The following is a 13,893-nucleotide window of genomic DNA, read 5'->3' as shown; positions in this document are numbered from 1 at the left end:
ATACCAATACAAAAAATGAAAATAAAAAGCCCCATTAGCCCATCCTCATGGCCACGGAAGAGGAGGGAGGCCCACAGGATGTTTAGTCGGGGAATGCCTGCTTAAATAGGAAGGTCTTGAGATCCTTCCTAAATTGGGCCAGGGTAGTAGATGAGCGGAGCTCAATGGGCAGCGTATTCCAAAGGGCAGGGGCAGCTGTGGAAAAGGCTCTTCTAGAGGTAGAAGCTAGCCTAGCCCCTGGCACCTTCAGCAGTTGCTGCCCAGATGTTCTGAGGGTGCGAGGCGGATTGTACGGGGAGAGGCGGTCCTTCAGAAATCCTGGGCCCAAGCCATTTAGGGCTTTATAGGTAATAACCAACGCCTTATATTGAGCTCGGAAGCGAATGGGCAGCCAGTGAAGATCTTTAAGTATAGGTGTTATATGGCTGGTCCTGGTAGCCCCAGTGACCAGCCGGGCTGCCATATTCTGTACCAATTGAAGCTTCCGAGTTTGGTATAAGGGTTGCCCCATGTAGAGTACGTTGCAGAAGTCCAATCTCGAAGTTACCAGAGCATGTACAACAGTTTCTAGGTCCCTCCGGTCCAGGTATGGGCGCAGCTGGCGGATCAGCCGAAGCTGATAACAGGTGCTCTTGACCGTCGCATTCACCTGAGCAGTTAGATGAAGCGACGAATCAAGAAGCACTCCCAGACTGCGCACGGAGTCCTTCACGGGGAGCGTGATCCCGTTCAGGACAGGTGGAACCACCGCCATTCCCGGACCGGGGGAACCTATCACTAGTACCTCCGTTTTCTCTGGATTTAGTTTGAGTCGGTTTTTCCTCATCCAGTCCATTACTGACTCCAGACAGGCCACGAGAGGAGAGACGCCATCCCCGGTCACTGCATCAGTCGGAGATGAAGCAAGGAGAAAATCATTAGGTTTGACAGGAATCAGTACAGTACTGAGATAGAATGTTTTTGTTTTGTTTTTTCCTTCCTTTCTTTTTCACAAAAGTACAGCTCTGAGAAGGGGAAGCAACTTTCATTTCCACCCTGAAGAACCACAGATGAAAGGAGAGTTTAACAGAAGCAAAGCTTTTGCTAGTAACACAGAAATGCTTGTCAGATGAGACTAGCCCTTGCCCCTAGCAAAGAGGCAAGTGAGTTTCTGCCAATAGAAAACTCAACTACAGGAAAGCTGTCACTTAAGCTATCCAAGGGCTGTTATTTTTTATGGGGGTAAACTGTTGATATGTGTACCTCACATTTGTATTAAAATCAGTTCCAATGTGTTATACAAGGGTAGGATGCTGCATCTTCAAAAAAAGGTTCACCATCTTATCCTCCATTAGGTGGTAGAAACTCCAGGTCTTTACAATGTTTTGCAAAAAGCAATAAGTCTATTTTTTCGTTCTAGCTTTTTGCCCTGCTCCTCTCCTGGAGCATCATTATGAAGACTGTAGAAAAATTCAGGAAACAGTGGCATCTGCCTCTGTGCTACTGCCTTACAGTAAGTAAACATGACAGAAGAGAAGTACCACAAAGGAATGGGAGGAGAGGAAGAAGAACCTGATGTCAGGGAACGTCGAACAATAATATCCAGCTAAGAATCTGAGATGTGGCAAGGAATACAGAGAGCAAAGAAAGAGTGAAGAGAACACCAGATAGAAGCCTTGGGGTGACTTGGATAGCAAGAGAAATAGAGATTTATTTCAAAAGTCTCAGATGGGAACTGAGGTGAACATAAAGGTTCAGTGTAGAGGCAAAGGAAAAGGACGACAGATGGTATGGCTCATTCTAAATGACAGCACACCAAGACACCCAACAATAAAAGGGAATCACTAAATGAAAACATAATTATTAACTGCACTGTAGTTATTCTGACTGGAGTTCAAATGAAAATTTTCTCTTCCAGATACAAAGTGGTTGGGAAATGTCAGTAGTTGTTCTTGCTTTAAAATATAAATATTTATACAAATATGGCTATTATGTAACCTTTATTATATAAGGTATTATATAAATATTTCCAGTAAGATATCTCCTGCACTGACAATAGCAAAATAAATTATATAAATATTTCTTCTGCTCTTAATATGTTGTTGTTATTTTTAAGAAGTTCTCTTCTTCACCAAATATAGCTTACAATTTCAGAATTAGTTCAGGAAAAGATAAACACTAACCTCTCTTAGAGCTTGTGGCACCACTTTAAAAATCAGCTTTAAATGCACATGTATGATATTTCCAAGACTTGGTGCAATGTATTTGTTATATTTAGTTGTTATACCATTATTAAAATCTAAATGTTCCATTTGTGTTTTTTTAACTCATTTGTCATATAGGGATATAGTACAACATTCTCCAGTTTTACTACCTTATCTTGTTTCTAAAACAACATCTGCTTTTGTTAATCAGAGGATAATTTCAAAATAAGTAATATTTATAGAATAGGTTGTTACATTTAATTTATCCTATATGTTATACAGTATGAAAAACTGCTAAGATTAAATATTTTACAGTCATTTTTTCCCATGAAGCAATTACATAATATAGCAGTTCTTTTATCAGTAACAGCTGGGGGGGGGGGGGGGGGGACAACACGTAAAAAAAGCAAGATGTTCAAGCAAAATGTGAGGGAAGGATTAAAAGCAACAACTGAAAATACTTAAGACTCCTTTTATAAGCATGTCATTTATTTTCACACACTATCATTGAATATTTTACATATCCAATATTTTTACAAGATAGTGCTGAACTGAAGGGAGCAAAGAAAAAAATTAGTAAGGAATTTTTATAAATGTGTGTTTAGAAAAAGTGGCTTTTTAAATTGCACACAAATAAAAAATGGAGTATAATGAAAATTATATTTGTGTCAAGTTGGACTTGGAAATGCCTAAATCCTTTCTGCTCAGCTGAGAAAGATGAATAATCATAATAAGAACATTCTGCAGTTTTCCTATCCCTTGCATCCTTCAATGCAGCACTTAAAAGTAAATACTTCTAAGTTATATTTAGTTGTTATACCATTATTAAAATCTAAATGTTCCATTTGTTTTTTAACAGCATTACATAAAATTAACAGCATTACTTCAAAGCTGAAAGAACTCTATTGTTACTTAAATTATCTTATAAATGAAGCAAATTCTGAAAAGACGCCATGGAGCTTCAAAACATAGTAAGTTTTAATATATCTTATTATCAGTTCCCCTCCTGACATTCATATTTCAAACAACAGCATCATTTGGATGAATTGCTGATGCAGAATGACACAGCATAAATATTTTGATGTATTGTCATGCTCTGTCAATGAATTTTCACTGTAATATTTATTAGCAAAAATAAGTATTAAGGAATACATTCACAAGCTAACTTACCTTTAAGTTATACATACTGCTATCACTACAGGCATACAGTCTTTTTTATATTGTCATGAATACCTTTCAAAACATCTCTGCTTAGTTTACAAAAGTTATTTCAATGTTATCAAACTTGCCTTTTAAGTCAATTTTACCTGTGCAGTAGAACTTTGTAAGCCATTCTGATGATTCTTGCTATTCCAAATGAGCATTTTGTGTAAAAACACTTCATTTGAAAAACTATACAGTATGATAGTCTCTGCTGGCTATTCATTTTGCTTGCCTGATTTGAAGAGCTGCCTGTAAGGTGGCACTGGAGCGCTGCACTAAGCCCTGCAGTCTACACAGAACTAGACTGCAACATGAGGTCACTACCGACAATAAGCTGTCCAATCAACATTTTAGCTTTCATTTGTTTTTCATTCTACTTCTTCTTAGTGCAAGATGCTGTATTCTAAGGGCTGCTAATCAGATCAACATTCACTAATTTTAATAACCACATTTCAAAGAATATGAAGAATATTCAGGAAAGATGATATAATATATGAAACAACTGAGTTTGGGCTTATACCAGATTTCAAGTCTTCCCCTTTTTATACATGCTAAATTTATTAGAGGAAAGAAAAATTAAAGGTTCAACTTGTAATACAGGAGGCTGAACTAACAAAAGTCTTAACTGTAAGCAATAATGGGTAATAAAAGACAGGTTATAAATACCATAATATCTAGTTCTAGTGTTTCAAAGTGGGATGCATGCCAACTGACAATGAGAGAGGTGTAGGAAATCCTCCCATTGCAGAAGACAGCAACTGATGTATGTTTTAGAACTCATATTCTATCCAAAACAAAATCTGTTCTTCAATTTTTTTCTGCATACTCACTAATACTAAATCCACAAAACAGTAATATCTTTACTGGGTCAACAAAAAGGCACAAAATACATCATGCAAGCTTTCAAAGCTCCACTGGCTTCTCCAGTAACAGCCTAGATCTCAAGGGAAGTGACCTTTTCTGCTGCTAATGGAGCTTAAATTTACTTGCCGGGATTTTACAACTCTTCGTCTCCCAGAGTCCACAAGATCAGAGGGGAATCACTTCTGCCTTTCTTGACATCCCTCCAGACTAGTCTCCCAGAGTCCACAAGATCAGAGGGGAATCACCTCTGCCTTTCTTGACTTTCCTCCAGACTATCTTAACTGACAGAAACCAAAACAATATCTTGACAAAAGATGAATGGTACAAGGAGCCACACATGTTAGGGGAACATTGCCTCCTTCCAATTCCATTAGCAAAAAGCAGAATACTACCCTATATTCTTTTGACTGCATAGAGAAAAGAGTTTAGTATATTGAAAGCAATGAACTATACAGGTTTGTCAGTAGTAAAGGAAGTGAAATTACTCTGCCATGCAAGAAAGCCAGTGGGTTGCTCTAACAGGCAAGCATTTTCTATTTGGATCTAACTCATGTTTGAGTCATTAAGTTACATGTGTTCACCAGGTAGCCTTGAGTACATTGTTGTCTATCAGTGTGACCTCACAAAGGGGCATTTAAAAGCTAAACTGGCCCTTTGTGCTCCTCAAGAGGAAGAGTGGGACACAAAATATAATAATTAAATTTGAAGGGCTATTTTCAAAATGCTGGATAACTGAAAGTGGGCAACAAAAGCAAGAAATAAAAACACAAACAGCAGCATTGAGGAAGCCATTAAACAATGTATCCCCTAGTGATGCTTTTCAAACCAGCAACTCTGTTAATACCTTGTTGATGCAGAAACACTACATGACTCCAAGATACTTTCCATCATATCTTGAGATTCCATATTTCTCCCATATTCAGGGTCCTCCATGTTCTCTTCTTCTTCTGGCAGTTCTTCAGACTGCTCAAGCTTTATATCATCTTCATCCAACAGATCGTTTATCTTGTAAAAAAAAAAACACCCACAAATAATGTTGACATAAGTGTACTCTAAAAACAATGTTGCAGAACATTTACTATAGGCTACAGCTACTTTATGTCTTAAATCTGAATCCCAGAAAAGAAACCAGAAAATCAGTCTGCTCAGGCATTTCCTAAATTAGAATTTTCCAAAACAGCTCAGAAATGCTGTATTTTAAAATATATACAATATTAATTTTAAACCAACACACAAGCAAAGAAAAAATTCACTGTGAAAGACCATGGGAGCCATCTAATTTAGTGTGCCCCTGATTCTCAAACAGAGGTGTGTCTTGCCTATTAAGGTGATAGAAGAAACAACTGTAACTGGTGGGGACAAATATGGCAGCAGTCCCTTGCACACTAGAAAAAAAGTTAGTTCCCCACATCAGATAGCCTGAAAAGCTATAACCTGACAAGCAATTTAGATGAAAGCACAGTCCAATGTAAAACAAATCTTCAAGTGCAAAATGGTATGCTGCCTCTAACCTTAAATACTACATGTTTAGAACTTTTCAACTACAAATTAGCAAGGTATCTCCTTTTCCATAATGAGAAGAAATGAAATGAAGGTGAATACTCTACTTCAGCTCACATTTCTTTGGTGTTTACTGTGATATCTGAACACAGAAAACAGCATTCCCACAGAAATAGCTTTGTTGCCAAAACTCTAATCACAAATGTGATTATAATTCATTAATAGTGCACTAAGACGATCATCCAGTAGATAGAAACCATATATTTGCTTAGCAGAGTCAAATATCTCTTGAAAACAAGACACCTGGTAGCACACAGAGTTCCCTGGAAATTGCATTTGTGCTATGATCTGGAGAATAGACAAACAGCTATGCTCTTTTCTAAGGAGATAGTCTTTTTCCAAAATATTCTATGTATACCAAAGGACTTGGGGGAGAAAAGGAGATTGAGAGCATCCTCAAAGCAAGTCTGGCTGGTCAAAAGGTAAAAGTAGTCCCTTGACATGAATGTCTAGTTGAAAACGAATGTAGGGAGCGGTGCTCATCTCTGTTTCTAAGCCAAAGAGCCAGTGTTGTCCAAGGACTGCTCTGGTGGTCATGTGGACAGCATGACTGCACCAAACGCTTTTACTTCCCACTGAGAAGTGGTACCTATCTAGCTACTTGCATATGCATGCTTTCAAACTCCTAGGTTGGCAGAAGCTGGGACTAGTGATAGGAGCTAAGCCCCATCATGCAGTACTTGGCCCTCGAACTGTCAACCTTCTGATCTTTGTCAAAACTGGCATCTTAACCATTAAGCTGGTAAACCAAGCCAGAATTTCTGGATCCACACCCCAGTACGTGGTAAAAATTCTCTATAGCAAAGTCTTGTATTAACTAGAAAGTATACTGAATTCTTACCTGCTCAGTTATTGAACTTAAATCATTAGATGAGAAATCTTCCTCTTCATTTTCAAAGAGTTCATCATAATTTTCTAGCAGTCCCGACATTATTCTGCTAACTGATTCTTGCTCTTTCAGATCCTCCACATCAGTGTAAATGCTAAGGGAAAAAGCCAAAGCTAAATTACTGATTTTGAAAATTAATTTTCCAAATGCCATTAATATTTACCTAGCCCAGGGATATAAAAGGAATCCTCAAAAGTCATTACTGTCTCTGGATAAATCGAAAACTGTAGGTCTTGCTTCCACTTGTAACGTCTTGTGCTTGGCTTCCCAAAGCTGAGAAACCTTCTAGAACAGTATCTACAGTTTTTGGCTTGATAAGCAAAAATCTTTTAGGACTGTTAGTTTCTGCCCCCTCCAACTGCCCAGCAATTACAAGAAGGAAGCCAAATGGAGAGTATGTATTACTGGACACTGCTGTCTGCTGGCTCCATCATTCCTCATTGGGTTTCCTTGAAGAAATAATAATAATAATATAGTTTATTTATATTTTCCCACCTCTCCCAGATGGATCGAGGTGGGATTACAGTTCACTAAAATATACATAAAACACACCGATAAAATAGAATAACAATTAATATTAAAACTAGGTCATCATCAAATGGCAATACTATAGAGTTATACTACAATCAGAGGATGGGGGATCTCTTATACAAGGTCAGGTGGGTAAGCTCGCCAGATGAGATCCGTCTTAAGTGCCCTCTTAAATGCCTCAAAGGAAGCAATAAGACAGATCTCTTCCGGAAGACTGTTCCAGAGTTTCGGAGTAGCTGCAGTAAAGGCTTTTTGGGAAGTCAATATAAGCCTAGTAGGAAGTGTACACCACTGGGTATCACTCCCTTGAGGTACTGCAAACATCTCCAAGCAATGCTACCCAATGTACACACACCCTAACTGCCTTTCCTGATGGGGGAAGCTGCTGGCTTCACCTTGAACAGCAGAGGTTCTTTGGGCAAACTAGTCACACAGCTACAAAAAGACTTCCTCCCAACTTTGGAGCTGCCACAAATCACAATGGAAATACCCAAAGTTTCAAATTTGGAAGGAAAATTAACCACCCAACACACTCATCAGAATATAGCACCACATTCACTGTGATGAGAGGCAGAAGGAGGTGATAGTTTTATTACTTTAGGGTAGGGAATCTACACCAGATTTTACAGGCATATTTTATAGGCGTTATCCAAGCTCAACAATGGGTAGCAACTGTAAAGCCTGCGTCTATTCATTATCCTGAAGCAACAGAACCACCAGCTTCATCTAGTGAGCAGATTTACTGACGTTTAAGTATCCAGTGCAATATGAGGAACTAAGCAACATAAATGACAGTAGGACCAAGATATAGAAGCAATTGCTTGCTAACAGTAAAATACAAAATTTTAATTTATCTGAATTTTAAAGCTCTGTTTCTAAAACAAATAGCATAAAATTCTGTTTTAGTACTCATATTTTCACCATCTGTAACATCACTATTTTATTAAAATCTAGCAAGTTTTTAAGTCAGCATAAACACTTTTAGATTAAGTACTTAACTCTAACAAAATGTAAGATCTGACTTACTGGAAGACATCGGGACCAAAAACAGCAGCCAAAGAACTTGCAGACCAAATTTCTTCATGATGTGATGCTACATTAGCTAAAAATCTACACAGAAACTTTAACAAACTATAATTAAGAGGTGGAAGCTGCTGCAAGAGGAACCTCAACTTTCTTCCAAATTCATCTTGATTATAATCTGTAAAATTTGATTTTAAAAAAAAATTGATTAATTCAGTGTTCAACACACTTCAATAGTGCCAATATGATTTTTTTTAACAAAATTCACATGACTCTCTTGAAAGGCTCAATCCGATTTTTAGAAACGCTCTCTTTGCATAACAATATTTCAGCGTTTTCATATTAAAAACATTTTTCTTGGTTGTTGTGACTGTGAAAGTAAAAGCCAAAATTCTACAAACCACACATGTTTTACAAAGTGTGCATCAAAGCTGTTACCTATGTACTCATAATTACTTTGATTTACTGATAATCATACTGTACGTTTTTACTGGTCAAGTTATTAATTTAAATCCCAAAAATTTTGATAGAAAAAACTAGAAAATACATAGCATGAACACATATAGACAGACTATGAAACCTAAAATAATGACAAGTTTTTAGATTACCAATGCCTCCAAATTCATGTACACTAGTTCGGAAGAAGTAGACCAAGTATATGAAAGCTTAGGCTACAATTTCTTTGGGAGTTAGTCTCAAAGACCCTTTGAACTCTGGAAAACAGACATTGAAAACTGGGCTTAACATAACTATCCCATCTTCTAAACATACGCATGTTTTTGTAAGCTTCTGTAATTACATTTTGCACAAATTATCAATGCTCAATTTGCACACAAAAGCTTTGCATTGTGGGAAAATAGGACTTACAAACCTCATTTATTGTCTAGTCTGCAGACTCACCAGTTGCCCATATCTGGTCAATCCTTTGAATAGGTCTAATGAATCATTGCAGAGACCAAGACTATGTGGTCTTACACAAAACGTTCTGTTCACAATAGATATCTGATGGGTCCAGGGTATGTAGAAGAGGTAACTATTGGTAGGTTGGTCTGAGCTCCCCACATATATACATTTAAAACTGGTAAACAAGTGACCAAGGTTCCCACTCATCATCAAAAACTTGTAAAATATTCCAGAAGGAAAAATCTATAATTCTGCAATTTTTAAAAAACTGATTATTCTTGAAGCTATTTAACTTCATTTCAATACCTTGAGAAAGTTGCATCAGATGCATATGTAGAGTGCCTGGGATAACTGGTTCTGGAAGTGCTTGAAGAAAAAATCGAAGAAGACTAATAGCTGAAGGTACATCTGCTTCTTTAACCAGATCCACATCTTCTCCATTATCATATCTTTGCCGTAGCCACTCCACTGTTTCTGCATTCCCGTTGACTTGAAAAAGTCCTTCTTGCTCTAGACCTCCTTGAATCAAAATTTAAAAGAATTATGAATTATTTTATGCCAAAAATCCTATCAAGGCATTAATTATATATGATCATGCAACAAAGATGGAAAACAATGGTGCATTTTTGTTTGTTTTTAAAAAATAACTTACTTTTGTTCCATCTTACACAATTACTATTCCCATTCTTTGATCATAGTGCACTTCAGAACATCAGAGATTCAGTATTTGGGGAGAAAAGAGCACAACAAACCTTTGACTTACAACTGAACTCTTGCCTTGGATTGAAAGTATGCTGTTGAAGACGAAGTCAGGAAATGGAAAAACAAGTCAATCCAGACTTGACTTGTGGGTGAGCCCAGGATATCTCCAAGGTTCACCTGCCATTTTCTATGCACCCTAGCAGGCAAGGGAAAGGGCTTGAATTATAAGGAACTATCATAACACCTGTTTTGTTTCCTAATAGAGACCATAACTCGACAAACTGCTTGAAGGCCCATACACACACATAGGCTGAATTACTAGCTTGCCAAGGAATTTGTGTTACAAGCAACCCACCTCCCTAGATTCTGCTTGAGTAGAGGGGCTGAGGCCTTGGGTGCTCATTAGTTCACCCTTCAGAAAGCAAAGGTGCTCCAGCCAAACTAAAAAGTACACTCACTTGAGACTGAAGTGGAGAGAAAGTAGACATTTTGCTCTATCAGCAGCCAGAAACTTTCTTAGCAACCTCTTACTAGTGTCAGACCCATACTTTCCCCCTTGCTTGCTACTTTTCTTTGGATGATCCCCCCTTCAGCTCCAGTTCTGGAATGCACAACACCTGCCTCAATGCCTTCATGAGCCACCTTCATGCAGAAGTGATAAATGCAGGGGTCTCTGTGGGAAATAATCAGGAAAGGGCTGGGTGGAGACTATCCTGCCCTGAAGTGCACTGTTGGTCAATGGCTGGAGTTTACACACTGCAAACCTAGGTATGATCAAGGAAGAGAGCGGTGCATGAGAAAGGAGACACGCCACATAGGTGTTCCTCCATAGAAGGCAACCAGTCTCATGACAACCCAGAGAAGCAGTCAGATGAAGCATCAAACTGTGGTAGTTGTTAATAATAATAATGTTTATTTATATACCGCTTTTCCAAATTAGATCAAAGCGGTGTACAACAGGAAGTACAATACAATATCCAAAGTCAAAATAAAACATAACAGGCCTCTCTCCCTCTCAAGATGGTGGTCGGAAGGAGGGCTCTTTGTCTTTCCAGGCCAGGCCTCTCTCCCCCTCAAGATGGTGGTCGGAAGGGCTCTATTTCTTTCAGGCCAGGCCTCTCTCCCCCTCAAGATGGTGGTCGGAAGGAGGGCTCTTTGTCTTTCCAGGCCAGGCCTCTCTCTCCCTCAAGATGCTGTTATTATTTTTCTTATCACTGCATGTATCCCTGCTGACTTGCCAGTTATCTGGGAAATTGTAGTGCCTCACAGTTTGAGAAACACTGGGTTAGAATGGATTCATTTCAGCATTAGCAGGACTTGCCTGTGTAGAAATGCATGAGATCCAGCTTCAGACCTTGACTAGTCAACCCCCTTTCATTTATGGGTTTCACTCCCTTTTTTCATTCCAGGTAATAAAAGTCTGGTAAGGGTGATGGTTCACTGGAGCAAAATGGAGACAACTGCAATTCTCAATCCAGTTTGTTCCAGGTCAGTCCATTCACCTTGAGTAAAATTACGCCAGAATCAAAGCCTTTAGAAACTTTAATTTTCTCCATTCCGCCACCCACTCATTCCAGAGTTTTCTTGTTGCAAGCTAGGAATCTGGCCCTCACCTTCCTAATCTGTTTATATCCTGCAGTTAAACTGGAGTATTTGAGAGAATGGAGAAGCAATCCTATTCACATTTGTTTAGAAGAAGGCCCAACTGAATTCGCTTGGATTTACTCTGAAGGAAATGGCTCCAGGACTATGAGGAGGAGAATGCAGCTGGCTGCAATCCCTATGAACACCTCTTGGGTAAAGAAATCCTATTTGGATTCATTGGCGCTGACTGGTGCATAAAAATATATAGCACTTGGGGCAGTAGGACTCATGGGTCTAGATGCTGATACTGACCTCAGAGTAAACCTAATTGAATATGGCAAAGTGTGTTGTGAGATACCACTTTAGACCTTACCTGACCTCCTTTCGTTTGTGGGTTTTACTCCCATTTTCTTTTCAAGCAGAGACTTCACATCAGAGATGTTTGCTTGTCAGTATACCATAGTCATCATTTGTGTGCATATTTACTCAGAAGTTAACTACTTTGACTTCAGTGGGGTTAACTCCCATATAAGGGGTAATACCTGCTTTCAAGTGTATTCTTATGGTAGTTGGCTAAAGCCGCTGCAGGAGTAATGAATACTCACTCTGATCAGAGACTCAAGCATGTTTAGGAAAGGAGTGAAGACCTATAAACCTCTATGCCACCTAGAACCAGGTTACCTGAAAGATTACATTCTCCCCTGAGTCAGCCCACATTAAGATCTCATTCTGCTGCCACTGAAGGCATCTTTAGTAGTAATGCAGAAGACAGACTTTGGAGTGGTTGCTTCCAGGCTCTGCAACTCCTTCCAAGGAAGGCTAGGTTTGTCCCCTATTTCCTTCTGCAAACACATAAAGGGTGGTTGTTGTTGAAGGAGGTTTAAGTACCATAGTCATGTTTTTTCTTGTGTGCATGCACACACACCCCTACATTTGTGTGTGTATAGATCTCCATGTGTTTTTAATCTGTTTCTATATTAACTGTTTTTTGTTTTTATTTAAATTTCATTACTCTCGGCAACATTTACTAGCATTTGGGGACAGAATGATAAGGACACACTGTATCTTTCTGCCTAAAACATAAGATGTAACAACACAATCAACCATTTTGTCAGAGACAGGTAAACTTTTACTGCTTGGACTTGAAAGTCAGATTAATGCCTATTGTTCTTTCTAAAGGGCTTTATTCTTTCCTCCATTTTTATGTAACTTGTGAATGTTCTAAATAAAAGAGTCAGACACTATGGATGAAAGAACTTTAAAAAAATGTCTACGAGACTGTGTTTTTGTATGATTAAATCCAGCTATATAAGAAGGTGATATGCTTTAATAAAGCACAGTGAAAGAAATGTGAGCTGAATTTACATGTGAAAAACAGGTATTTTCATATTATGCTTGTAGTTCTGGTACAGGATAAAAACACCTACCATGTTCCTCAATATAATCCACGACATGGCGGACTATGAATGGAACTTCACTGCCTGGCTGTCCTTCCTGCTGCAGTTCTTCGAGTGGAATTCCAAATATTTTGTTAGTGAGAACAGAGTTGCAGTTACTCAAAGAAGGGGAGGAGCTCTTCCTCATATCTTTATGCAGCCCAATATCAAAGCTGTCTTTCTGTAAAATAAAGTTGATTTTCACTTGACTCTTTGCACATTAAGTGCTGATTCACAAATGAAGATTTATCACTCAATAAAGTAAATCAGAAATCCAATCTCCAATTTTTAAAAAATTTTAAAGCATTTTTATTTAAGAAGAAAATTATATTAGACCAACACAATGCCACACAACCCCACAAAAACTAAAATTTATGAATAATTGCTGATGCTTATGGTTTAAATCCAATTATTCATCCCAGCAAAACTAAACCCATTGAACCAACAGAACTTACGTAAGCAATGATTTATCAAGTTGCCATTAATTCAATTTATAATTTGATTAAAGTTTCATATAATCTCTTCTTCAACCATTTTTATGAGTCTAATAGGAAATTTCTAATATCCAATGTGAATTAGTATGGCAATGAATTAGTCTGTTGACTAATGAATTCAACACAATTTCATAGAAGTTTGGAAGTATTGCATTTAGCACATAATTGAGCTAAAAGGAAGGTGGAGCCACTGGAATACACATGTTTAAAAATGGGAGTGCATAACCACTTTTCAAAATATTTTTGACTCTTGCTTTACTGCTGTTGTTGCTGTGTTCCTTCAAGTAGTTTCTGGCTCATAGCAATCCTCCAACGACCCAATCACAATATGTTTTGGTAAGATTTGTTTGGATAGGGTTTGCCATTACCTTCCTATGAGGTGAGAGTGTGGGACTTGTCCAAGGTCAAACAGTGGGATTACTTGGCTCAGCAGGGATTCAAACCCTGATCTCCCAGAGCACCCAAGATTATTAAACCAGACAGCCACATTCCTTTACAAATGCTTATATCAAGTTACAAAT

At 38.2% G+C, this 13,893-nt stretch overlaps 1 protein-coding gene across 6 annotated transcripts in view; it reads right to left on the bottom strand.

Moving 5' to 3' along the window:
• Positions 1-13,893, bottom strand: part of FAM13B (family with sequence similarity 13 member B) — an 85,293-nt gene that overhangs the window by 46,832 nt on the left and 24,568 nt on the right. For all 6 annotated transcript variants that reach the window (XM_089529451.1, XM_089529468.1, XM_089529472.1 and 3 more), the window contains exons 3-7: positions 12,870-13,059; positions 9,463-9,675; positions 8,257-8,431; positions 6,652-6,793; positions 5,095-5,255 (exon numbers count right to left, since the gene is read on the bottom strand). In XM_089529451.1, the coding sequence (XP_089385577.1) occupies positions 5,095-5,255; positions 6,652-6,793; positions 8,257-8,431; positions 9,463-9,675; positions 12,870-13,026 (848 nt within the window). In that variant the 5' untranslated portion in view covers positions 13,027-13,059. The remainder of the gene's footprint in view (positions 1-5,094; positions 5,256-6,651; positions 6,794-8,256; positions 8,432-9,462; positions 9,676-12,869; positions 13,060-13,893) is intronic.

Source organism: Sceloporus occidentalis, unplaced genomic scaffold, assembly GCF_023333645.1.
Source record: "Sceloporus occidentalis isolate IW3139 unplaced genomic scaffold, rSceOcc1.0.p SCAF_1, whole genome shotgun sequence".
Taxonomy (NCBI): Eukaryota; Metazoa; Chordata; class Lepidosauria; order Squamata; family Phrynosomatidae; genus Sceloporus; species Sceloporus occidentalis.
This window is presented reverse-complemented; position numbering and strand designations above follow the sequence as displayed.